Source organism: Myotis yumanensis, unplaced genomic scaffold, assembly GCF_028538775.1.
Source record: "Myotis yumanensis isolate MYYU_CA2020_CCGP unplaced genomic scaffold, mMyoYum1.0.hap1 SCAF_1, whole genome shotgun sequence".
In the NCBI taxonomy this organism is placed as follows: Eukaryota; Metazoa; Chordata; class Mammalia; order Chiroptera; family Vespertilionidae; genus Myotis; species Myotis yumanensis.
In genome coordinates this window covers 182,238,079-182,262,919 of record NW_027223752.1, presented here as the reverse complement: position 1 = coordinate 182,262,919, position 24,841 = coordinate 182,238,079, and the positions used below count along the sequence as shown (strand labels likewise).

General features: G+C 41.0%; 1 protein-coding gene across 2 annotated transcripts; it reads left to right on the top strand.

Moving 5' to 3' along the window:
- The first annotated feature begins 2,899 nt into the window (after window positions 1-2,899).
- MEPE (matrix extracellular phosphoglycoprotein) lies at window positions 2,900-14,766 on the top strand. 2 transcript variants are annotated; one of them, XM_070409133.1, is made up of 4 exons: window positions 2,900-2,953; window positions 9,616-9,669; window positions 10,622-10,714; window positions 13,297-14,766. In XM_070409133.1, exons 1-4 carry the CDS (start codon window positions 2,900-2,902, stop codon window positions 14,764-14,766), a joined length of 1,671 nt encoding a protein of 556 aa, XP_070265234.1. The 2 variants fall into 2 exon arrangements, with proteins under 2 accessions (XP_070265234.1, XP_070265241.1); XM_070409140.1 differs by lacking the exons at window positions 2,900-2,953; window positions 10,622-10,714 and having other exon boundaries at window positions 9,568-9,678.
- Window positions 14,767-24,841: the final 10,075 nt, after the last annotated feature.

Below are 24,841 nucleotides of genomic sequence, written 5' to 3'. Positions count from 1 at the left end.
TCTAAAATGTTACCCTAGTGTCCCCACCCCCTTCCTGCAATGCTTTTTCTTCTTAGACTAAGTCTGTGTCACTATATAGCTTCCTCTATTTTACGTATTTATTCTGTGTATTATCTGTCGCCCCACCAGATTATAAACTATGAAGACAGGGATTTTTTTCTGTTTTGTTCACTGCTGTTTCCCCAGTGGCTGGCACACAACAGGCACTCAACATTTTTCTTAAGTGTTACTGAATTTAATTCAGACAAAATTGAAATTATAAACTTTCTACATAAAATGATTGCTAAAATGTTTTCCATTTTTAAACTTGTTAATTATTCAGTCAGTCTTAATCAATAGTTTTGAAATCAATTTTAATGATCTGACAACATGATATACCAAACTGAGGTATTTATATTTTCTGTTTATTCCACTTTCTGGAACATTTGATAGCAGCTTTCCACCGCAAAAACATTTTTAGATTAAAATTACTTTGCCCCCTATGGTTATCTGTGGGCACTGGTAACAAATTGTTTTTGCTAGTGCTAAGTGAGCCCATGCTGATTGGCCATTGGGAACTCTAACAAACTTTAAATTTCAGCAAAATGCCAGCAACTGCTAATCCTGAAGAAGAAGCCAGGTATTCTGAAGCTAAACGATACCAGGTAATTTGACTTTCTTGATAGCTTTATAATACAATTGTTTACATTTTCAGGATGCATGCCAAGCAGGTAGAGAGATGACTTTTGAAACTAAATGCAAATTGAAGGTATTCTCTATTGAGCACAACTGTTCAATATTTAGTGCTTTGTTTTATACAACAGAAAGTACATTACCAAGCTCTAGAAATTAATAGCTAAAACTGATGGCAATTTCTTCTTTGATTTGACTGTCAGCATTATCAAGACCCACAATAACTCAAAGACTCTAATAGTACTCCCTCCCTTCACTTATAAACCAGGATAAGGATAATGTGATATTATTCATACTTTTCAACCTCGTCTGTGCCAGTATCACCTGGACTGATATTTCTCAGCATTAAGTCATTTAATAACTGACTTGTATTGTCCTGACCTGTAAAATGCTTGGATGGCTACATTACAGGTAGAAATAAGGTTCTTAAAAGTTCATTAATTTTGAAGAGAATAGCCTAGAATTTTAGAATATATTTAATAGTTATATGCATTTCTTCAAATAAAAGGTGTTTTTAACCCTGAAATGTTTGAAGATTACAACAGTATTTAGATTATTTTTTCCCATTAAAAGTGCTTTTTCCCCAAGTATTCTCAAAGAGTGATATACATTTTTTATTCTCATATTGGTTGTTATATGTCTGTGTGGTACTTAGTAAAATACTTAATGTTTATTAACATCAACAGATTAGTAACTCAATGCTATGTTGACTTTTATTTTCAATCTAATGGCCACTTGACTTCAGTGAACTAACTAGATCCTTTTAGTGTATTTACCGAAGGATAAACATGTACCTTTATCCATAGCTAAATGATAATGTTTTTTTAAATTTATTGTTGACAGTATTACAGATGTCCCTCATTTCCTCTCTTTGCCCCCTTGACCCAGGTCCCACCCCACCCCAAGCCTTCTCATACTACTGTGTCCATGGGTTATGCATATATGCATGTATGTTCTTTGGTTAATCGCTTCCCATCCCCTCTACCCCCTTTTTACTGAGATTTGTCATTCTGGTCCATTAAATGTTAATGTTTTAAACATAATTTTGTTGAGCCCAATATCAAATATTATTTGCCTTTAAATCAACTACATATAGATTTCTCTATAATAAATGAAAGAATGAAAACATTCCAAGAGGCATAAAGTTTTGATTAAGAATACGGCTCTCTGGCTACATTGCCAGTTATTAATCCCAGTTCTGCCCCTTAATGCTTGGGAATTCTGGGACAAGTTACTTGACTTTCTGTGTCTATTTCCTAACATAAAACAGGAATAGTAATGCCACCTAACTCATAGGGAAATTATGGGGCTTTATTAATTGAATAAGTGTAAAATTTTTAGAATAATGCTTGGCTCATTTTAGTATTAATATATGTTAGCTATCAATATAAATATTACATCGTTTGTTTCACTCTCCAGCCCATAGATGGATACTAGATCAGATTCATTGCTAATGAATATAAGAACATATATCGGGGAACCAGTCTGGTAGCAGACAAAATTATATTCCTCACCATGGAGCTTGCTACCCTGGCAAATCACTTAAAGAGTATGTTATAAGCTGCTATACTAAACAATGTTATTATGAATTATATAAGTAAATAAATTAAATGATCTCTCTCTAAAGACAAAAGGAAAAAGTTTAGGCTGACAATAGAGCAAATAAATAAGTCTATAAAATTCATTTATATGAACTGACTTCATTGCCTTCCTAATATTGGACACCCTTAGCCGGTTTGGCTCAGTGGATAAAGCATCAGTCTGCGGACCGAAGCGTCTTGGGTTCGATTCTGGTCAAGGGCATGTACCTTGGTTGCAGGCTCCTCCCCAGCCCTGGCCCTGGTTGGGGCTCATGCAGGAAGCAACCAATCAATGTGCTTCTCTCATATCGATATTTCTCTCTGCCTTTCCCTCTCTCTTCCACTTTGTAAAAATCAATGAAAAAATACCCTCAGGTGAGGATTAAAAAATAAAAATTAAAAAAATAATATTGGACAATTTTAATTTTCACATGGAATAATTAGGCATATGAAAGCACTTTCATTAAAGTATCCACACTTGGGTATAAGTAAATTATACCTAGTTTGTTGTTTTTTAATTAAAAAAGGACTTCTAGGGGAAGGGTGTTTGAATATACTTTTGTATTATATTTATTCTTAGAACTGCAGTTTGTAATTGGCAATGCTTTAAGGTAAAATATATTGTCTTTTTACAGAGATTCTCAAAGATGCAAATTGTCTGCTTGGGACTGCTTCTATCCCATCTGACCTGGGCAGCACCAGTAAGCATTTCCCATTTTAGTTATGAGTCATAAAACCTATTGCTCTTTTTACCTATTTTTCTCTTAAGCAATGTCTTTTCAAGTTAGTAACGCTTACCTAGTTCAGTGATAATGAAGCAAAAAGAAAGCATCCAGCACTAGACACCAAAGCCTCCCACCAAGGAGGCCTTCAATGAACACGTGCTGAATTTCAGCATGTCCACACATTGCCTTTTAAGAAACACCAAAAAGAGTACTTTTGAGAAAACCAAGAGTCAGCCACAGTGTTTCAAATCAGCTAACGCTAATGAGAAAAGGCTCAGAGACCCAAATTATAACATGTCAAAAGAACTTTTTAATATCTTACTAAAAACAGAAAAAAAATGACTTGAATATTTTAAGGCTAAACAACTAGATTTTGTAAATATATGGCAACACAAAAGGAGCAGAGCTTTCCTGTAATTCTTGTAACACCTCAACACTGTGAGATCTTGGTAATGATTTTTTCTTCATCAGTGAGGCTAAAGATGGGAGGGAGTGCCCCACGCTTACCCCAGATCAAGCTCCAATTTCCTTTGTGTCTCTTTTCCCCTCTGATTCACCCAGATGAGTACTCAGGATGTGACTAAATTATCTTGTGAAAATGCTGAGCGTTACCGATATTTTCTGCAATGCAGACACGGTGCCAATTAGATAATGTCTGGAAAGCATCCGAACTTCCCAGAGTAACCTTTCCGTTGGAGAACCATGGAAACCAGCAGTCATTCTGTTGCCAGAAGTACTTAAATATAGGTCCTGAGCGAGTGGCTGACCAGTTGGGTAACCCACTGACAAGCATGAACCATGTCATCGGATGAGGACAGCAGAAGTTGAGAAAAGCTTGTCCCCTCTCAGCTGACAGCCTCCAGCAGACCTGTGGGGGCCATGCTGCTTAAAATAGATATCTGCCAGTCCCAATCCACATGGCTCAGCTCAATCAGGGCCACCAGGCATGTGCTTAGGCATGATGGGGGTCAAGTGAGTCTTGCTGACCCAGCTCAATCCCACCAGCCCAGGATGAATCTATTTTGAGCAGCACAGTCCAAGGAACAGTGGGTGTGGCACTCTCCAACCATTTTCCAGTAAATGTGCTATGTCAACATCCATCCAGTGACCACTGGTCAAAAGCAGGTGCCAGAGTTCCTCCCCAGTGGGACACAATGCCATCTCCATCGCAGGGCCACATTCAAGCACGGGAGAGCTGCCAAGTGGGTAGGGGGGGAGAGGGGAGGGGTGCAAATTTCAAGTGAAAGAGGATTTGCAAAGACATAGAAACAAAATTTGGAATTATAAATGGCTAAAAATGATGTTTTCTCCCAGATATATAGATTCTATTTGAGCATTTATCCAAATTAGTTAATAATAGTTTGGTGTTATCAGAAATTGGTATTTATTGAGTCATTTACATATGTTTTGGAACTAGAATCCAAATTCAAATTGTAGGGGAGGAAAAAAAATGTTTTCTCGACTTTCCCAGGGTCCCTGGCTAGGTCTGAAAAATTAACTGACAAAGATATGTTAACGGGAGGAAAGCATACAAGTTTATTGAATTTTTATATGTACTGGGAGCCTTCATAAGAGAATGAAGACCTGAATAGGTGACTGGGGCAGGAAGCTTTTATTTTACCTTTTAGACAAAGAAAGAAACAATAAATCTATGAAGCATTGACAAGACAGAAAGGTTTGGACTATGGGTAGTCCAGCGAGGCTAGGGAGACCTTATCGTCCTCAAGTAAGAGCATTGGGGTTAGTTTAACAAGATTTGCTTGCACATTTCTCAGGTGTGGGCTCTGGGTGGTAAAATCTCTTTGCAATAATAGGAGAATTTATTTCCTACTTTTAGGCAGAAGAGGAGAAACTTTTTCTCCTTACTACTTTTTAATTGCCTTCAGCTCAGAATGATTTTTATGTCAAAGAGGCATAAGTGGGAGTCATATTCTGGTTTCCTTCAAAAACAAAATTTAAAAATGGAAGAAAAGATTGATTATTGGGCCATGTGATTTAATTAATATTCATCAATATGCACTTAACTCTAAAAACTTTGTGATAAATTGCTCTGTTATAAGTTCAGGATTTATGATTGTGAACTACATTAAGGTACTCTATACTATCAAATATGTTTTTAATACATGCGCATGTGTTATGCTCTCTGAGAAGATGCCAAATGCCACAAACTGTCATTTCTTTTTAAAATTAGTATCTAATCATCTAATTTTTATGCTTTCTCCTTCCTGTAGCCCCATTTCCAGATTTGTTTTCACTGTTTTGACATTTTTGGAGAAATGATGCAAAGATCTAAATGTAAATGCACAAGGTCATTTAAGAACCAACATAAAAAAGGCAATAAAAGATAAAATGATAAAAGATGCCTGAAAGTACTTAATATAAAGTATAGGAACATTACCTCTTGTTATTAAATATGTTTTTTCCATATATCAGGCCATTTAGAAATTTATTATTGTAACCCTGGGACTTTGAGGCAGAGGTTTTAGGTCAAAATATCTCCTTAACTTGTACTAGTGTGACCAGCTGTGTAAATGTAGGCCATTCTGGTTCTCTACTTCCTTTCTCACAGGGATTATTATGGGAATCAGATGAGATGATTTACAGGAAAGTAGTTTACAAACTGCATAGTGCTATATAAATATAAGGTGTCATTGACAATGTATTTTTTTCATACAAATTTGTGCTTTTATTTTTATGAGCAAGAGTTGTACTTTTATTTTCTATAATAGCTAGATTTCTGAGAATAGAAGTATTGAGTAGAAGGGACTGTTTTTTTCCCCCCTTAGATATTGCCATATTTTCTTCCCCAAGTGCTATACACCTTAATATTCTCACCACCAATATGTATCATACTACCCTTCCTTCTAGATCCCCATCCATTGAGTATAAAATTATATTTCATTATTTATTTAATGTGTATTTCTCTGTCTTTTAAAAGTTGGATTATAATTGACATACGATATTATATTAGTTTCAGGTTTACAAAATAGTGATTCAATACTTTGATACATTATAAAATGACTAGAGGCCCGGTGCACAAAAATTTGTGCACTCGGGGGGGAAGAGAGGGTCCCTCAGCCCGGCCTGTGCCCTCTCGCAGTCTGGGACCCCTCGGGAGATAATGACCTGCTGGCTTAGGCCTGCTCCTGAGTGGCAGAGGGCAGGCCCAATCCCTAGGTGCAGCCCCTGGTCAGGCTCAGAGCAGGGCTGATTGGGGAGTTGGGGCACCGCCCCCTGTCATGCACAGAGCAGGGCAGATTGGGAGGTTGCGATGCCACCCTCAGCCACGCTCAGGGTAGGGCTGATTGGGGGGTTGGGGCACCGCCCCCTGTCACACTCAAGGCAGGTTCAATGGGGAGGTTGCGGCGCCACCCCCTGTGATGCACAGAGCAGGGCCCATCAGGGGGTTGGGGCACTGTCCCCTGTCACTCACAGAGCAGGGCCAATCAGGGGGTTGGGGCACTGCCCCCCCCCCTCATCACGCACAGAGCAGGGCCCATCAGGGGGTTGGGGAGCTCCCCCCTGTCACGCACAGAGCAGGACCCATCAGGGGGTTGGGGAGCTCCCCCCTGTCACGCACAGAGTAGGGCCGATAGGGGAGTTAGGGCACCGCCCCCTGTCACACACACAGCAGGGCCAATCAGGGGGTTGGGGCGCCGCCACTGTCACACTCAGGGCAGGGCCGATGGGGAGGTTATGGCTCTACCCCGTCACACACAGAGCAGGGCCCGTGGGGGGGGGGGGGGGGTTGGGGCACCACCCCCTGTCACACACAGAGCCGCAGGGCGATCAGGGGGTTTGGGCGCTGCCCCCTGTCATGCTGATCTGGTGCCAGGAGGCCTCGTGGCTCCGCTGATCCCTGTGCTGGGAGGCATATTACCCTTTTACTATATAGGATAGAGGCCTGGGGGCTGGCTGGTTTGCCCTGAAGGGTGTCCTGGACCAGGGTGGGGGTCCCCACTGGGGTGCCTGGCCAGTCTGGGTGAGGGGCTGAGGGCTGCTTTCAGGCTGGCGGTTGTTGACTGAAGCTCCCAACCACTCCTTTTTTTCTTTTTTTTTTTTCTTCTGGACCAGCTTTAGCTCTGGCTCTAGCTCTGAGGCCTCCGCTGCTGGTTTGTTTGCCGTTCTATAATCGAAACAATGTATAACTTCAGCTCTGAGACCCCAGCCGGCTATATTTGTTAGAATGTTTCAAACTGCCAGCTCAGAGTCCGCCAAGTCAGGCGGGGAACGTTGGAATCTGCAGTCATGGGAGCAAGCAAACCTCACGTTCGCTTCCAGCTGCCTGGCTGCCGGCCGCCATCTTGGCTGACAGTTAATTTGCATAAGGATACGCTGATTAGCCAATGGGAAGGGTAGCGGTCGTACGCCAATTACCATTTTTCTCTTTTATTAGTGTAGATCACCACAAAAAGACTGTCCCCATACAAAGTTATTACAATATTATTGCCTATGCTCCCTCAGCTGTACGTTACATGTCCCTGACTTGTTTACTTTATAACTGGAAGTTTGTACCTCTTAATTCCCTACACTTATATTGCCCGTCCCTCTACCCCCTCCCTTCTGGCAGCCACCAGTTTGTCCTCTGTATCTATAATAGGCTAACTTTTATTGTTTCTAGAATGAAATGTCACGTCAAGCAGATCTGCCTTAGAGCTCAGCCAATAGAGCACTTTTACGAAAGTTTTGAGTTTATTTCTAAGATGATTTCGTCAGTCAGGGTTCAGTCAAGAAAACAAAATTCATGACAGGGATTTCAGTAGGGATGGTTCTATTGGAGAATAGTTATAAAGTACAGGATGAACAGAAAAGGGCCAACCAAGGGTGATGAGGCAACATGAAGACTGCCTTGGGCTGGAGGAACAAGGAAGGACATGGGGGCCCCAGTCCTGGGGGTACCAGGAACTAGGACCACAAAAGAGATGCATCCCATCCTAGAGATGCAGCCCAAAGGAGGAGAGCAGGGAAGGACATACCTTGCATTCTCCTTCTACCCTTCAGTCTCAGGTGGGTCTCCCATCAGCCAAGCCCAGACTGGAGCCAGACGGCAAAGTAACTCAGAAAATGACATGCATAGGGATCATCACAGAGAGAGCAGAAGTACGGTATCTGAAAGCAAGCAGGATAACTGCTCATAGCAAGCAGGATAACTGCTGGGAAATACAGAATTCTAAGGCTTAGTCAGGCATGATACTCTTTCCCTTAAGGGTTTTCTCTCTTACATGACTGACACCACCATGATGCCTGTTTCCCCTTCAGCATACACAGTCAGACACAAACCAGTCCCACCCATTGGCTCCTCTGGCCACATCTGAGATAACAAGAATTTCAGAAATAAATAAGGAAATAAAAATACCAAGACTAAAAGAATGGGTATGCCCGTTGCTTCCATGGTGAGCTCGCTCCAGGATTCTCAGGTCTTCTTCTGCATGCTCTCCTGTGACACCTAAATTTTACCCTAAAAACTTGGAACAAGATCCCTGGGTCTATGTCTTTTTAGTTTCTGGCCTTTCTCTAATAGCTACCTCTTACCCTGCTCCACCCTCCCCCCCCCCAAACCCCGGTACCCTCAAGATATCTTGACACTTTCATGTCAGAACAAGAGAAGTATTTTGTCCCAATCTGCAGGTTACCCCGTTTTCCTTTCCCTGAAAGAAATATCTGCCCAGGTGACTGGCACGATAAAGTCCCATCCTCAGGTGTGATACTTCCCCTTCCGTGCAGGGCCATGGCTTTACTCTTGCAGGATAACCAGCGGCAGCCTATCTGAACTCACAAAGCCATTACTGAATTTTTTTAAATGTATTTTTATTGGGAGAGGGAGAGAGAGAGAGAAATACCAATGATGAGAGAGAATCATTGATCGGCTGCCTACTGCACACACACCCCACTGGGGATCGAGCCCACAAACAGGCATGTGCCCTGACCAGGAATCGAACTGTGACCTCCTGGTTCAGTGGTCAGTAAACCTCGGCTTGCGAGCCACATGCGGCTCTTTGGCCCCTTGAGTGTGGCTCTTCCACAAAATACCACGTGCAGGCGCGCACGTACAGTGCGATTGAAACTTCGTGGCCCATGCGCAGAAGTCGGTTTTCGGCCTGGGCAAGTCTATTTTGAAGAAGCGGCATTAGAAGAAGTGGGGGTACGTTCGCTGAGGTCGACCCCTCAGATTGAGGACGTTTTTAGCAAAGGCCAGCTTAGGAGTACCCTAATTAAGTTAATAACAATGTACCTACCTATATAGTTTAAGTTTTAAAAATTTGGCTCTCAAAAGAAATTTCAGTCATTGTACTGTTGATATTTGGCTCTGTTGACTAATGAGTTTGCCGACCACTGTCCTCATTCATAGGTCGATGCTCAGCCACTGAGCCACACTGGCCGGGCACCATGACTGAATTTATGCAAGTGTCGTTCTGTAATGGCGATGGCATTGTCTCCCTGTGGGGGAGGTGTGCGGGCACCCGCTTGTAGCACTGAGACAAATATTAACGTGCTGAGTGTATCCATCCTTTCTGGTCAGGATGATTCCCCACATCGAGTGGTACAACCCAGTGAGAGAAAAATAAAAGATTTGCTATTTGAAGACATGAATGAAAGAATGGATGTTTGGTGAAGTTTTATTTCTTGTTTCCTTTCAGACGGTTCAACCACAGGCTGAGAAAACTAGGCAAGACTGTGTGGAAGAACAGAGGGTAAACAGAGTTATTCTTCTCAAATAAATCCTTTTCAACTCTGTAAAGGAAAAAGTCATCCAGAGGAAATGTTAACTGTCAAAAATAGTCTTGTGTACTTAGGATGAAAGCACAAAATCATACACCATAACTTTGGCACTTTAATTCTGTCACAGTGTGTGACAGAAAAGAGAAAAGCATTCTAAATGGAGATTTATCTTCAATATGATTTCTTCTTTCAGAGGGATAAGCGAGTAAAAATTCTGGGATATTGTTATTAGCAAACACCATTTTCCCACACATGTACAGGAGAACAGAGCAATAAATGAGGGAGAAAACAAGGGAAAGAGCATGGATGAGCCATAAGGGGAGTTCTGTTTACATGGAGTGGGTTTCCGTCTGCATCCAGAAAGTTAAACAAGCCCCCTCCGCTTTTCAGGTCACCAAATTGCAGCTTACTCCCGCCTGCCAGGGCTTCTTCTGGCAGTCTCCGACAATTCCCTTCCAAGAACTAACAGTGTTCTGTTCTCTGTCTCGATTGAAAATACAAAGGCAAAAACTGCAAATTTAAGAGCCTGGGTTTTTGTGCTGCGAGTTTTGCCAATTTGACATCAGACATGTATATTGCAAAATCTGCTTTTCTTCTAATCCCCTGCCCCCTCCCACCTGAAAATATTCCAAGTGCTCCATTTCCACTGAAATGTGGTCATCAAATTGATACACCCGGGAGAGAGGGCAGTTGATAGCCATCTTTAAGGAAAAAGAATTTAGAGACATGCAGAAAAGAAAGAACAGGCTATCTTCAGGGACTGGTGGACACACGCCCTCCTGTGGTTATAGGAAGAACTGCCATTTGTGAGAGGCAGAATTAGACTTCGCCCAAATTTTAAAATATCTGTACTATGAAAAAGAGAGCCAGGAAACTTCGTAGTCAGAGATAAACCCATCTTAATAGAATGTTGTATTTTTGTAGGTCACCTACAAGGGTCACCATGAGAAACATGGGTATTATATTTTCAAGTATGTTTACACAGCACCTGGGAGGAAAAATCAAACGGACATAAAGGTAAGCTGAATTTCTGAGTGATGATCCTTATCAGGAGTCAAACTTGGGAAAATTCTAGGGGGACAGAGTTTACTTTTCTCCTGCTCTGGGGCTTTGGTCTGCAGCTGGTGCCTTTGTCCTTCCCTCATGCCCCAGGCTCCTCAGGCGGCTCTGCTGTGGGACTCTGTGTTCCAGACACTGGTGGCCCACCCAGGTCCTGGCCCAATCCTTGCCCTCCTTCAGGACCTGGTGAGCCAGGTGTGGTACTGGTGGACTCTGGACACCATGACAATATTTTTGGTTTATTGCTTCTGATTAATGTTTGGTGTTTTATAGGGAGGTTTTCTGGTACTATATGCTCTAATGGTGAGGATTAGAGGTCATTTTGGCCCAAAGAGTGACACATTCTAATGTCCCTTAAATGCATTGCACAGAGGACACCATCTGTGTCAGGATTTTCAGAAGAGAAAGAATAAGGGCCTTGTCTCTGGAATGGAACAATAATTCTTTTCATTCAGTTCCTTCTTGTAAATTCATTGGCCACGGAGCTGGATGCAGCTTAAAATGCCATCAGGAAAAGGACTACTTACTTTTTCCCAAATCTGGCTTCATTTCCCATGTAGTTTCCCTTCAGAATGTTGTTTTATTCTGCTTGATATTCTGCAGATGCATCTCTAAGACTAACTTCCTGTTAAACTTATTTGTTGGAACACCTATGTATTGAGCACTTCCTACTGTGCAAGATACTATGTGAAATGAAATGATTGAGAGAACTTAATTCTCTCTCTCCAGGATGTTAGAATTATAAAGGAAACAAATGGCACTTACAAAAATCATTAACCCCAGACAGAATGTGCAAAGTGCATAAGAGGTACTCAGAATAGTATGCTTCCGGGCTTGGATTAGAAAAAGATTAGTTCCTAGTTGGGTATTCAGGGAAAAGTACATAATGGGAGTAATTGAGCTGTGGAGGACGAGTAGGATTTGAGCAATCAAGTAGCTGGGAGAGGCCATATCCACAAAAAGGATAATATAAGTGAAGGTGTACAGATAGGAAAACAGAGCAGAGACAAGCAGACCAGCCAGCTGACACAGAGATCATCACACAGTCAACAGTGCAACCATCAGGCAATCAGTTAACACAAGCAATTGCAAAAATAATTGAGCACCACATAAAACAAGTTAAAAGTTGTTTTATGTTTTCACTCATAAAAGAACTCTGTTCAGTCTTTAGTAAAATGCACAGAATTCATTAGTATATATGCTACTGTTTTAAAAGCAGTAAAAGCACTAAATGTAAAATAAAACTTCTCACTTCAGAATACAGAGGGGGAAAAGGTAAGAAGGAATTATTATAATCTAATGATTTTCTAGTGCACCTGCTTAAACTCAAAAGAATAATTAGCAATAAGCAAACGAACTTGATTGCAAAGGGAAACATAAATGTCCATGTAAAACTTGCCAAGATTTAATGTCTTAAAATAAGTCAAATGTTTAAAATACTTCTTATTTGCCAGACTGGCATGGCTCGGCGGTTGAACTTTGACCTATGAACCAGGAGGTCACAGTTCGATTCTTGGTCAGGACATATGCTCGGGTTGTGGGCTCGATCCCCAGTGGGGGACATGTAGTAGGCAGCCAATCAATGATTCTCTCTCATCATTGATGTTTTTATCTCTCTCTCCCTCTCCCTTCCTCTCTGAAATCAATAAAAATGTATATTAAAAATAAAATAAAATACTTCTTACTTAAAAACAACTGACTATAAAGTTTTTTTCTATTATATTTTTTTCATTGCAAACTTATTTTCAGAATATGCCTACCAAATAAAATATTAGTGAATAATGATGTTATAACTCCTCAAATAAATCATTTTATATTAGCTCTTAAAAATATTACAAGTTGGAACTTTTGTATATTGCGAATTAGCCAGCTTCATAAGAATAGAGGGCATGTCCATAAACCATTTTTATCTTGAGATTCAAGTGTGAGCTGATGCAACAATTTCCTCACTGCTTCTAACATTTATAAAGTACATGTATAAAAACAGGCAGTCCTTTAAGTAGAACAGTACTATATTTGATAGAGAGAGTGAGAGAAGAATATGAGAATAGGAGAGAGAATAGTTTTAAAAATATGAGCTCTGTGTCACTTGCAATGACTCATTAGTCACAAGATGAAGACTACACTCTGTCTTCCTTCAAAATCAGGCCCTAATCATCTACATTTCCAAATTTATTTCTTATTCGCTTCTTTAGGATTTCTCAACTCTAAACTTATAGTTTCATTCACAGTATCTTTCAAATGTTTTCTGGTTCCAAACCTTTGAATATGCAAACTTATTCTTAAAATATTCTCACCACTTCCCTTCCATGTATCTGAATCTTACCCATCCTTCAAACCTTGTTCATCCCTCTTTCTCCATAAAACCTGCTTTGGCCATTCCAGAATTAGCTCTACTAATAAACCTCTCTTGAGTTAATAGAATCTTTGTATTAAGTATCTAGTTGTTTTTTTTTAAATATATGTCTCCTAAGAATTATTAGATTTTTAAAAGTTAACATAAAATAATCACTTTATGTTAAAAATTTACACTTTACCAGGAAGAAAGAAACAAAGACAATATTGCTCTTCACCTTTCTGGCAAGAGAAGAAATCAAGAGCCAGCACTTAAAGACAACATTGCCCAAGAGAGAGAGGAAGACTTGTCCCTCCTTGGAGTTGATAAAAATAACCAAATTAGTAAATCCCAAAATCTTTTTGAAAATAGACAGACAACGAATGAAGACTATAGTATGAGTCACAAAGATAATGCCCACAATGACCTACAGACACCCATTTACCCGGAATCCACTGGGAATAATGGGTCTGAGGATGGAGACAATGTTCTCAGCGGACTTCATGACCAAGAAGAATATGGTGCAGCTCTCACCAGAAATAATACACAACTTATAGTGGCGCCAGGAGCTGTGATTGAACCATTAGGGGACGAAAACAAAGATATCAAACCCAGGAATGTTCCAAGCAAAATTCCAGCAAGTGCAAACCATGCTAAAGCCCCTTCAAAAGGTAAGAAGAATCATCAAAGAGATCCGCAAGCCCCCGATATTCCAGCCAAAGGCAAAAGCACACATCACACCCAATACCACACAGACTATCTAAAACAGTTCCCCAAACTCAAAAAAATCCCCAGTGATTTCGAAGGCAGCGGTTATCCAGATCTTCAAGAGAGGGGGGACAGTATCGCTCCTTTTAGTGGAGATGGCCAGCCTTTTAAGGACGTTTCAGGTAAAGGAGAAGCTGTGGGTCCTGACCTGGAGGGTGCAGATATTCAAACAGAACTTTCCGGCCCGGGGGAAGCAGAGACGACTGACCCCAAAGCAGGAGGCCCAGGTTATAACGAAATCCCAGAGAGAGCAGAAGATGGCAGAAGTGCCATTGGAACCCGGGGTGAAACAGCACGAGAGGCAAACACCGCCGATGTCAGCCTCCTGGGGGGCAGCAACGACATCATAGGGAGCACCAATTTCAAGGAACTCCCTGGAAAAGAAGGGAACAGAGTGGATGAAGGAGGCCAAAATGCTCACCAAGGGAAAGTGGAGTTTCATTATCCTCATGTATCCCCAAAAGAGAAAAGAAGAGAAGGCAGTCGCGACGTTGCTGAAAGTACGAATTATAATGAAATCCCGAGAAATGGCAAAGCGGGGAGTAGGAAAGGTACGGAACATTCTAACAGGAATCAAGTGACCGCAAGTGAAAAGCAAAGGTTTCCTAGTAAGAGCCAAAGTCCCGGCCAGCTCATTCCTCCTCAGGGCCTTGACAATGACATTAAAAGTGAAATAGGTCCCCACAGTGACCCCAATAATGAGGGGACTATACCCGCACACAGTGGGAGAAATCAGTATGGACCCCACAGGCAGAACAGCTCCGCCTGGGGTCAGGGTCTGCTGCGGAGAAGGGGCTCCTGGGTTCACAGAAAATCCCACCCCAGCAGGAGGGTGAGGCCCCCCAGAAAGCACGGCAGCAGTGAGTCATCTGACAGCGCCAGTTCCAGCGAGAGCAATGGGGACTAGGCCACTAGGAATTCCCAGCAGGATCAAGTTCAAATTCCCAGACATCCCCAACATGGCCTGGTGACCTGACCATGAAGGAGGACCACCCCGTAGCAGACCAGGTGAAGGTGAAGAAAGGCAGGGCAGGGAGAGGAGGAAGTCTAGAAAGGCAGCCTCCTGGGCAGAACTGTGCCTATGTTTATGGTCAATGTATGAAATTCTATCCAACGTTACGATGCTTTATGAAATTCTATTGGAAGTTATGACACTTTTTTAAGGAAAAAAAATCATTAAGGATTTAGGGAATAGGTAGCATTTGAATAGTTGTCATTTAAAAGTAGTTTGTGAATGTCAAGCCTCTCTTGCTCTTGCTCTGCAAAGATAGGAAAACAAACAGTATCTCTCATATCGTAATCTGTAATAAATGATCAATAAGAAAAGTCTGTTGGCTCTGGCGCTTCATTTCAGAAACGATAAGCTTAGTCCTGCGCCTGGCAAAGGCAGAGCTGTGAAGACCATCTGCTGAATAAAGCTCACGGCCTGAGCCAGCGTTTCCCTCTTCTCTGAAGGCCCTCTGCTCTGGCAAACATACCCTGCTCCTCAGCCTGCTGCACTCTCTTCTGCTGCACATCCCCAGCTTCGCAGAAGGCAAATGGTATTTCCAGAAATGTTGGGGTCCAGCCCCAGCAGGTCCAGGGGGTCCCAAAGGTGTGGACAAAGTTGGCGAAGAATGAATGACATGGAGACAGCGTTCGGTTGATCAGCATAGCCAGGTTCTCTCTTTATTCTCCTGTTACATCTGTATTTATACCATTTGATCTTATAAGCATGCCTCTATAGTCACATCATGGTATGTTTTGGGTCCTCCCTTAACCTTATACAGTTCCTTGTTTCATGTCCATAGTTTCTTATCTGACCTTTGCCAAAAATCCTGTCTCTATCTAATTCTGTTGATTTTAATCTTGTCTAGGTTAATCTCTGTGTTCCATTATAAGGGCTATTCCAAGGTCACTATTCTAGTGCTCTACTGATAAGCTACAAGGAAGTGACTGAAGGAGATTATCCTACCCAGTAAAGGTTATGTCCTCCCAGCCTCACTGCTTGCCTTCCCTGGGACTGCTCTGTGTCGGTGGGTCTCCAGGGGTATAGGCTTTGGTGCTTTCCCTGGTGGGCAGACCCCTGGGGATGTGGGCCCAGCAAGTCCCAAATTTATTGCCAACAGTCTTAGTCCAAGTTCTTCATAAGTAGTACATGATATTTCTGTAACACTAGGGGGTTTTACTGATTCATTCCCCTCCCCAGTCCCGTCAATCCCCAACATCCCCACCTGGGGAAACAACCTTTCTTGGGGAGGTGGCCCTGGTTAAAACACATAGCGCTAAGAGGGGGAGCAAACATATTAAGAACAGTATGCCAGGTCCCTTGAAACATATGCTGTGCAGATGTTTCTTCCCTGCAGCGACTGTGTCAAGCAGCAAGGACCGGCTTCCAGCATAGAAACAAATCACCATGTTCTCATTTCTACCTCACTTCCACACAAAGAGAAAAAGAACCTGAACAAAATGATAAGGGAACCTGAAAACAAGGATTATTTTTTCCCCCTAATTTATTCTCCATCTTCCAAGTATAACAGAAATCAGTATTAATGGAAAGACTTAACATATCACCCAATAACTTAGGCAGAATTCCAGAATAAACTATTCCTAGCAATTTTTTTTGAATAAAAGACTATTTGGTGCACGTACATACATACACACACACACACACACACACACACACACACACACACACACCTAGAGGCAGTGAATGAAGTGAAGAAAACTGTATCTGAATTGAAATTGCATACACATGAACTGAAGTAAAGCTGCTACTTATATCCCAGATTATATCAGACTGATACATGTGAATGGTCTGAACACATGAAAAACACTTGGCGTTTTAAAGGGGAAAAAATGAGCTTCTAGAGAAAACGAATGTTTTCTTTGGGTTTATAGGCAGAACCTTCCGCAGGCCGTCTGTCCTCGTCTGCTATCTAGTGGAGAAACTGCGCTTCAACCCTCTGGTCAGATAGTATTTCCTCTCTCCCAGCTTGAGTGTTCATGCACATTTATTCACATTTTCTTCATCCTTTTAAAGGAAATTCAATGTTTCAAAATCTGCAGTGCGTTACTGTGGGCAGGAGTCCAACCTGGAAGGCGCCGAGACCTGGAAGCGTAGTGGCTGGCCTGCTCGGGTCTGTGCTTCAGCTACACCCAGGTTTCAGCCATGATGCTGCACGAGCTTCGCTTTTTTTTTAAAAAAATGAACATGCATTTCCAAAATAGGACAGAAAATTTCAGCCTCACAAAGCTGCCTTATATGTGGGGACTGACATGGGCATAGCCTGCCACCTTGTGGCCAAAAAGAAAAGATCCCTCTGGCTCTGGCACTTATTTCCAGGCCTGCTCCCGCCTCCAGTCCCACCCTCCTGGAGTTCTCTGCTTATGAACAGCCACCTTGACTTTACAGCCCTCATTAATCTGCTCTTGATAACTCCAGCCTGATTCTGTTTGACATAACATTTGGCTCAGTTGAAAAACATTTACTGAATGATCCCATTTGATAAAATTCCATGGGGATTAAAAGAAGAAGAGAAAAGATGCTTGTGGCCCTTGTGGAGATGACATTTTAGTCAGGAAAAAAGGCCTCACACAGATACCTGGTAGACTGTGGTAAGTTCAACAATAGAAATAAGAAAAAAAGTGATTATAGGAGCTCCGAGGAAAGAGAGAAACTCCAGCTAAAGGAAACAGCGTAAAATCCATTTTCCTTACGGTAGCACACATTCAGAGGGGATGCAGAAAGCAAGTTCCAACAGGCAAATGAGGGCTTGACTGTCGATGACCTTAAATGATACTACAGATATTTTAGCGCTTAAAAGGGGTCCATCCAACCAGAGGGTGGGGAAGTGGTGATGGGTGAGATGGGTGCGGGAGTTGGAAGGCAGAAGAATAGCAGTGAGGACACCCAAAGGGCTACTGCTATCACCTAGAATAGTGATGGCAAACCTATGACATGCGTGTCAGAGGTGACACGCGAACTCATTTTTTTTGGTTGATTTTTCTTTGTTAAATGGCATTTAAATGTATAAAATAAATATCAAAAATATAAGTGTTTTCCTATGGTTGCAAATATAAAAAAATTTCTATATGTGACACGGCACCAGAGTTAAGTTAGGGTTTTTTAAAATGCTGACACGCCAAGCTCAGAAGGTTCACCATTACTGACCTAGAAGAAACATAACAGTGTATCCTCACTTAGTCTTTAGCACGGGCTGTGAACTAAGTAGGCACACAAGAACACATTCATTTCAAATGCACTCTCATGCTTTCCCAGAAGCAAGAACACACACATTTCAAAGACAGTACGGTGGGTCCCCAGAAGCCTAAGATTCAGAATCAACTCCTAATAAGGTAAACTCTGCCAGTCAAGATAGTGATACTTACAATTAGGTGATAAAAGATAACATTAGTTGACCTGAAGGAAAAGGAGAAGAAATAGATGGGTCTGGATGGAAGTCCTGGAAAGGAAATTTGGGAGCAGAAGGGAAGGAGTGGGGAATAAAGGATAAGAAAAAACTTAGGAAATCCAGAGATAAAGGAGAACAAAATTCCAATACAATTTCACAGCCAGAAACCGAGATGAGGAAAAATTAAAAATGGCAAGAGGATTCACACACCTACAAGAAAATATACATGGACAGATCTTGGGCTGGAGATCCTGGCTAGAGAACCTGGTTAGGCTGCTGATTAACCTAGAATGTCGCAGCATTCAGACTATAGTGATGATGAGTTTTGTGCAGACAAGTTGTCCAATTATTCTTGTGATAGCGATCTTGAAAATGCGAGTACAAGTGATGAAGATTCTAGTGATGATGAAGTAATGGTGCATCCCAGGACATTGAGGCGACGAAGAATTTCGAGCTCCAGCTCTGACTCAGAGTCAGATATAGGAGGCGGGAGAGAAGAATGGTCGCATGTTGATAATCCACCGGTCTTAGAAGATTTTTTAGGGCATCAAGGATTAAACACAGATGCTGTTATAAATAATATAGAAGATGCCGTGAAATTATTTATCGGAGATGATTTTTTTGAATTTCTTGTAGAGGAGTCAAACAGGTATTATAATCAAAATAGGAATAATTTCAAACTTTCAAAAGAAAGCCTAAAGTGGAAAGATATAACCCCTCAAGAGATGAAGAAGTTTTTAGGGTTAATTGTTCTCATGGGACAGGTGCGCAAAGATAGAAGAGATGACTATTGGACCACGGAGCCATGGACGGAGACGCCATATTTTGGTAAAACGATGACGAGAGACAGGTTCCGACAGATATGGAAAGCTTGGCACTTCAATAATAATGCGGATATCGTAAATGAATCAGATAGACTTTGCAAAGTGAGACCAGTACTAGATTATTTTGTGCCTAAATTTATAAATATTTACAAACCTCATCAGCAATTATCACTAGATGAAGGGATCGTACCTTGGAGGGGAAGATTATTCTTTAGGGTATATAATGCTGGCAAGATCGTTAAATATGGAATATTGGTTCGTTTGTTGTGCGAAAGTGATACAGGATATATCTGTAACATGGAAATTTATTGCGGCGAAGGAAAGCGATTATTGGAAACGATACAAACAGTAGTGTCTCCATACACTGATTCGTGGTACCATATATATATGGACAATTATTATAATAGCGTCGCAAATTGTGAAGCACTTATGAAAAACAAATTCAGAATATGTGGAACAATCCGGAAAAATCGAGGTATACCTAAAGATTTTCAAACAATTTCTTTGAAAAAAGGTGAAACAAAATTTATAAGGAAAAATGATATATTGTTACAAGTGTGGCAATCAAAAAAGCCTGTATACCTGATTTCTTCGATTCATTCTGCGGAGATGGAAGAAAGTCAGAATATTGACAGAACATCAAAAAAGAAAATTGTCAAACCGAATGCACTCATTGACCACAATAAACATATGAATGGTGTTGACCGGGCCGACCAATACCTTTCATATTATTCGATATTGCGGAGGACAGTCAAATGGACAAAAAGGTTGGCAATGTATATGATAAATTGCGCATTATTTAATTCTTATGCAGTTTACAAATCAGTGAGGCAAAGAAAAATGGGTTTTAAAATGTTTTTGAAACAAACAGCTATCCACTGGTTGACGGATGATATTCCAGAGGACATGGACATTGTTCCAGACCTTCAACCAGTACCGTCTACTTCTGGAATGCGGGCTAAACCACCTACATCTGATCCACCATGCAGGCTATCGATGGACATGAGAAAGCATACGTTACAGGCAATTGTCGGAAGTGGAAAAAAGAAAAACATTTTGAGAAGGTGTCGCGTATGTTCCGTTCATAAATTGCGCAGTGAGACACGCTACATGTGCAAATTTTGCAATATACCTCTACATAAAGGGGCGTGTTTTGAAAAATATCATACGCTAAAAAACTATTAATTTCTATTTGTTTTGATTTATTATGAAAATTTTATTTTAAACTTTAAAAATATGTGTATATTTTTAGGTAATAAGTATTTTTTGGGTTTTTCGTATTTAGTTTATATATATCGAATTATTTATGTACTGAATAGATAAAAAAATGTCTGTGATTGAATAAATTTTCATTTTTTACACAAAAAAAAAAAAAAAAAAAAAAGAAAATATACATGAACATGTATGGTTTAGACTTGAGATAAGAAGAACAAGAAGAGCTGCAGTTGACCTTGTTTACTTAAATGAACAATACTTTATACATTCCTGGGGATTGTGGAGAGCAGCATAGATGCTCCCTATTTTGAAATATGGTTATGGCTATACTTGAATTTTAAGTAGATTATTACTATTGTTAGGTTAATAGGTTAGAACTTAAAGAATTTTAATTTAACAACTTTAATTTAAAAATAAGATAGAGAAGCCTCTGAAAGATCTCATAGAGACAAAGAAGAAATAAAAATAAAGAAAACTGCTAATGAAAATAATATAATACCAGATAGAGAGACATATAAAATATAAGACAATAACAAAAACTATCTTTTGATTTTATATTAGAATATTTCTATAAAGTAATCTTTTCTGGAAACATAAATCTTGAAATATCTTAAAACCTGAATATATTACTAACCATAAAAGAAACTGAAAAATGTAATTTTTAAAAATTACCTATCAAAAATTCCTCAGGGCCAAGCAGTTTTACTAGCATGTCTTTTCATACTTTCAACAAATAGAAAGTTGGCATGATACATGCACTGTGCTCTCTTTTAGAAATAGTGGGGAAAATGGAAAGCTGTCCACTTCATCTTATGAAGCTAAGATGACTTTGATATCAAACCTTCAAAAAAAAAAAAAAGAATGAAATAAGAAACTATAATACAAACTTCACTTAAGCACAAAGATTTAAAAAAACCAAGCAAATGTAATTGCAAAACTACTTTTAAAGAGTCTTTCAGTATGATGAAAAAGAGTTTATCCTAGAAGCACAAAAGTAGTTTAATATTATGAAATACTAGAGGCCTGGTGCACAAAATTCATGCACTCGGAGGGGACGGGTCTCAGCCCGGATTGCGAGAAGGCACAGGCCAGGCCGAGGGACCCCACCGTTGCACAATTGGGGCCAGGGAGGGATGTGAGAGGTTGACCAGCTGGAGAGGGACCCCGAGAAAGCTCCAGGGCTTGTCCGGCCTGTCTTGCTCAGTCCTGATAGGTCGGACCGCAGCAGCAAGCTAACCGACTGGTCAGAGCATCTGCCCCCTGCTGGTCAGTGCACCTCATAGTGAGCAGTTGAGCAACCTTAGCATATCATTAGCATATTACACTTGATTGGTTGAACGGATGACCGGACACTTAGCATAATAGGCTTTTATTATATAGGATAGTCCTATAATACATCACATCAGTAACTCCACTCCCATCACAAAAAATGACAACATCATTCATTCAATAATTATTTGAGTCAGTTGAGATCAGTTGACTGTCTATGTGCCAGATATGTCATAGGTGCTGAGGATACCCTTGTGGAACTTTCTTTCTAATGGAAGAAAGATAGGCACTGTATAGGCTCAAAGAAAAGAGTATGTTAGATGGTGATAAAAGTTGTAAATAAAAAGAAAGCAGGGGAAGTTGGTAGGAATTGCCATTTTAAATAGGATGATCAAAGAAGGCTGCACTGAGGTGACATTCGAGCAGAATCCTGAGGAAGACAAGGAAGCTAGCTATGTGGATCTGAAGGACAGAAGCATCCCAGGCAGAATTAGCAGCAAGTGTAAAGGCCCCGGGGCCACATCCTGCCTGGTGTACTGAGGACAGCAGGGAAGCCAAGATGGTTTGAGTGCATATGAAAGGGGGGTGGGGTGGTAAATCTGATCAAATCCAAGTAATAGAAACAAAGAAGACAGTGCCTCATTGACTAAGGAAAGAGATGGAGGAAGAAAGAAAGAAAGAAAGAAAGAAAGAAAGAAAGAAAGAAAGAAAGAGAGAAAGGAAGAAAGAAAGAAAGAAACTTACAACCTGGTAGAGAGACATGCCATAAGCAGTGATGCTGTTGCATGGTAAGTGTGAGGGCACCAAGGGGGAGCCACTAACTCAGCCAGGACATGTGGGTGGGGTGGTCAGGGAATGATGGTCTAAGCTGAGTCATGAAGAACATGTAGAGCCAGGTAGGCAAAGGGGCATGTAAGAGGCAGTTGATGGATGATTCCTCTCATCATTGATGTTTATATCTCTCTCTCCCTCTCCCTTCCTCTCTGAAATCAATAAAAATATATATTTTTTAAAAAGAAATACATGCAAACTGATTACTCTCACATGCTTTCAATAATGATAGACAGCCAAGCGAAACTGCATAATCCCTGTGAAAACATATGTTGGGGAGTCAGAGTGGCTTCTCTGAGGCTTAGGGAGGTCTGAGGGAAGCTTTTACCCCCACGTTCTCCATTATCATGAATCCCTCTACTCTCCCTCCCTTTGTTATAAAACATGTTGGCCTCCCCCGAGGGGCCCTTCCTCAAAGGAGCTCATCCCTTTTAATTTTTTTGATATATTTTATTGATTTTTTTTTACAGAGAAGAAGGGAGAGGGATAGAGAGTTGGAAACATTAATGAGAGAGAACCATCGATCAGCTGCCTCCTGCACACCCCCTACTGGGGATGTGCCCGCAACCAAGGTATATGCCCTTGACCTGAATCGAACCTGGGACCCATGAGTCCGCAGGCCGATGCTCTATCCACTGAGCCAAACCAGCCAGGGCGGGAGCTCATCCCTTTTAGTCATCCAGGTCCCTCTGTGAAGAAAACATCAGCACTGAACAGGTCACAAAAGCTGACTTTGTAGGACACCACAGGCCCACAGATTATGGCTCACAAATTCTGCTAGCTGAAAATTGTGGCAACAAGGAACAGTCTCCCAGAGCCCAAACCTGGGGGCAACATACGGCAGCAAACACATCTCAGCCCATTGTGACCTCTGCTCCTTTTGCACTTTCAGCTCTTGCTCCTTTGGTTCCTTCTTTCCTTGTCACACTTTCTGTTCATTCACAGAAGTCCTCCGCAGTCAGATCCTGTCAGAATGACTGATTCGTACGTGACCTGACAGCTCACCACAGCTCCACAGCCACCACATCATTTCCACATGGGGGTGAACCGGGGAAGCCGCAGCTACATACTCAGAACAAGTTCTGTTTTGAAAGAGCCTGTCTAAAGGTCCGTGTTTGAAGGGTGTCTTATAAATTCACTTGAAATCATTATTTTCATTACGTGTTGATAGAGGTAACTCACAGCACACTGTCTCTTTGTCGTAGACTGAAAGCATTCTCACATTCCAGGTTAACACAGCAAAAGATCTGGCCATAGATCTAGAGCAGCTATTTTCAACTGGTGTACCGCAAGAATTTTTAAAACGTGCAATATCTGACTCTTTAGTCAGGGGCACTGACCTGTTTTCCCTTAAATTGTCAAATAAAAAAAATGACAACAGCCCAAATAGTGTAGCTCAGGGGATGACCATTGACCTATGAATCAGGAGATCATGGTTAGATTTCCATTCAGGGCACATTTCCCGGGCTGTGGGCTCCATCCCCACTAGAGGGCGTGCAGGAGGCAGCTGATTAATGATTCTCTCTCATTATTGATATTTCTATCTCTACCTCTCCCTTCCTCCTGAAACCAATATTTATTTATTTATTTTTAAAAATGACAACAACCAAAACAATAGCCATTTGGTGTGAATGAATCAAAATTATGCCTATTTTTTGTCACATTGGCAAAAAAAAAATATGTATTTTTTGGTATGACACAGAATTTTAGTAATTAGTTTATGTGTCATGAGTTGAAAAAGGTTGAAAATCGCTGGTCTAGAGGACACCTAGGATTGATTGATATGAAAGTCACTGGGAAGATACCCAGGCTAGTGATTTCAAACTTTGGTTTGTACTAAAATCACTTGAGGAACCTATTAAAATGAAGATCCCTCTGCCCCGTTCATGGCCTATATGACAAATATTACTCTATCTACTCACTGATACAGTGGTTCCAAGATCAACTCCAAACCACCTGCATCAGAATCACTGCTTTGCTAAAAAACATAGTTTACTTTCTTCACATAATCCATCTGGGGTTTCGGCATCTATAGAACTATTCATTCTTTTTAATCTTGTACAGAATTTCACTGCTTGGGTTTACTATCATTTCCAGCCACACTCTATTGATTAATATTTAACTAAGTTTTAGTAAATGTTATTAAAACCAGTGTAACAATAAACATCTTTGGCTGTGTGTCTTTGAGTATAACCATAGTGTGTATTTTAGCAGTGCCAGGCCTATTTAAGTATCAGCGATACATACAAAGATGCAACACCATGTTACATATCCCTGAAACCAGGTTCTTAAGCATGTAGGTCAATGCTGTATTTTACATAAATTTGCCTCTGTGACACCCCCCATACACACACACACACACACACACACACACACACTCAATATGCCCACAGGGCAGTTCATTTCAAACACTGGTGGTAGACTAAGTGAGGTAGAGCCTTCTGAAAAT

Bases quoted from the DNA above. Each gene is read 5' to 3' on its own strand.
- MEPE (XM_070409133.1), top strand. From the start codon at position 2,900: ATGCAAATTGTCTGCTTGGGACTGCTTCTATCCCATCTGACCTGGGCA. The intron at 2,954-9,615 runs GTAAGCATTTCC...GTTTCCTTTCAG, and splicing joins ATCTGACCTGGGCAGCACCA to ACGGTTCAACCACAGGCTGA. The intron at 9,670-10,621 runs GTAAACAGAGTT...GTATTTTTGTAG, and splicing joins ACTGTGTGGAAGAACAGAGG to GTCACCTACAAGGGTCACCA.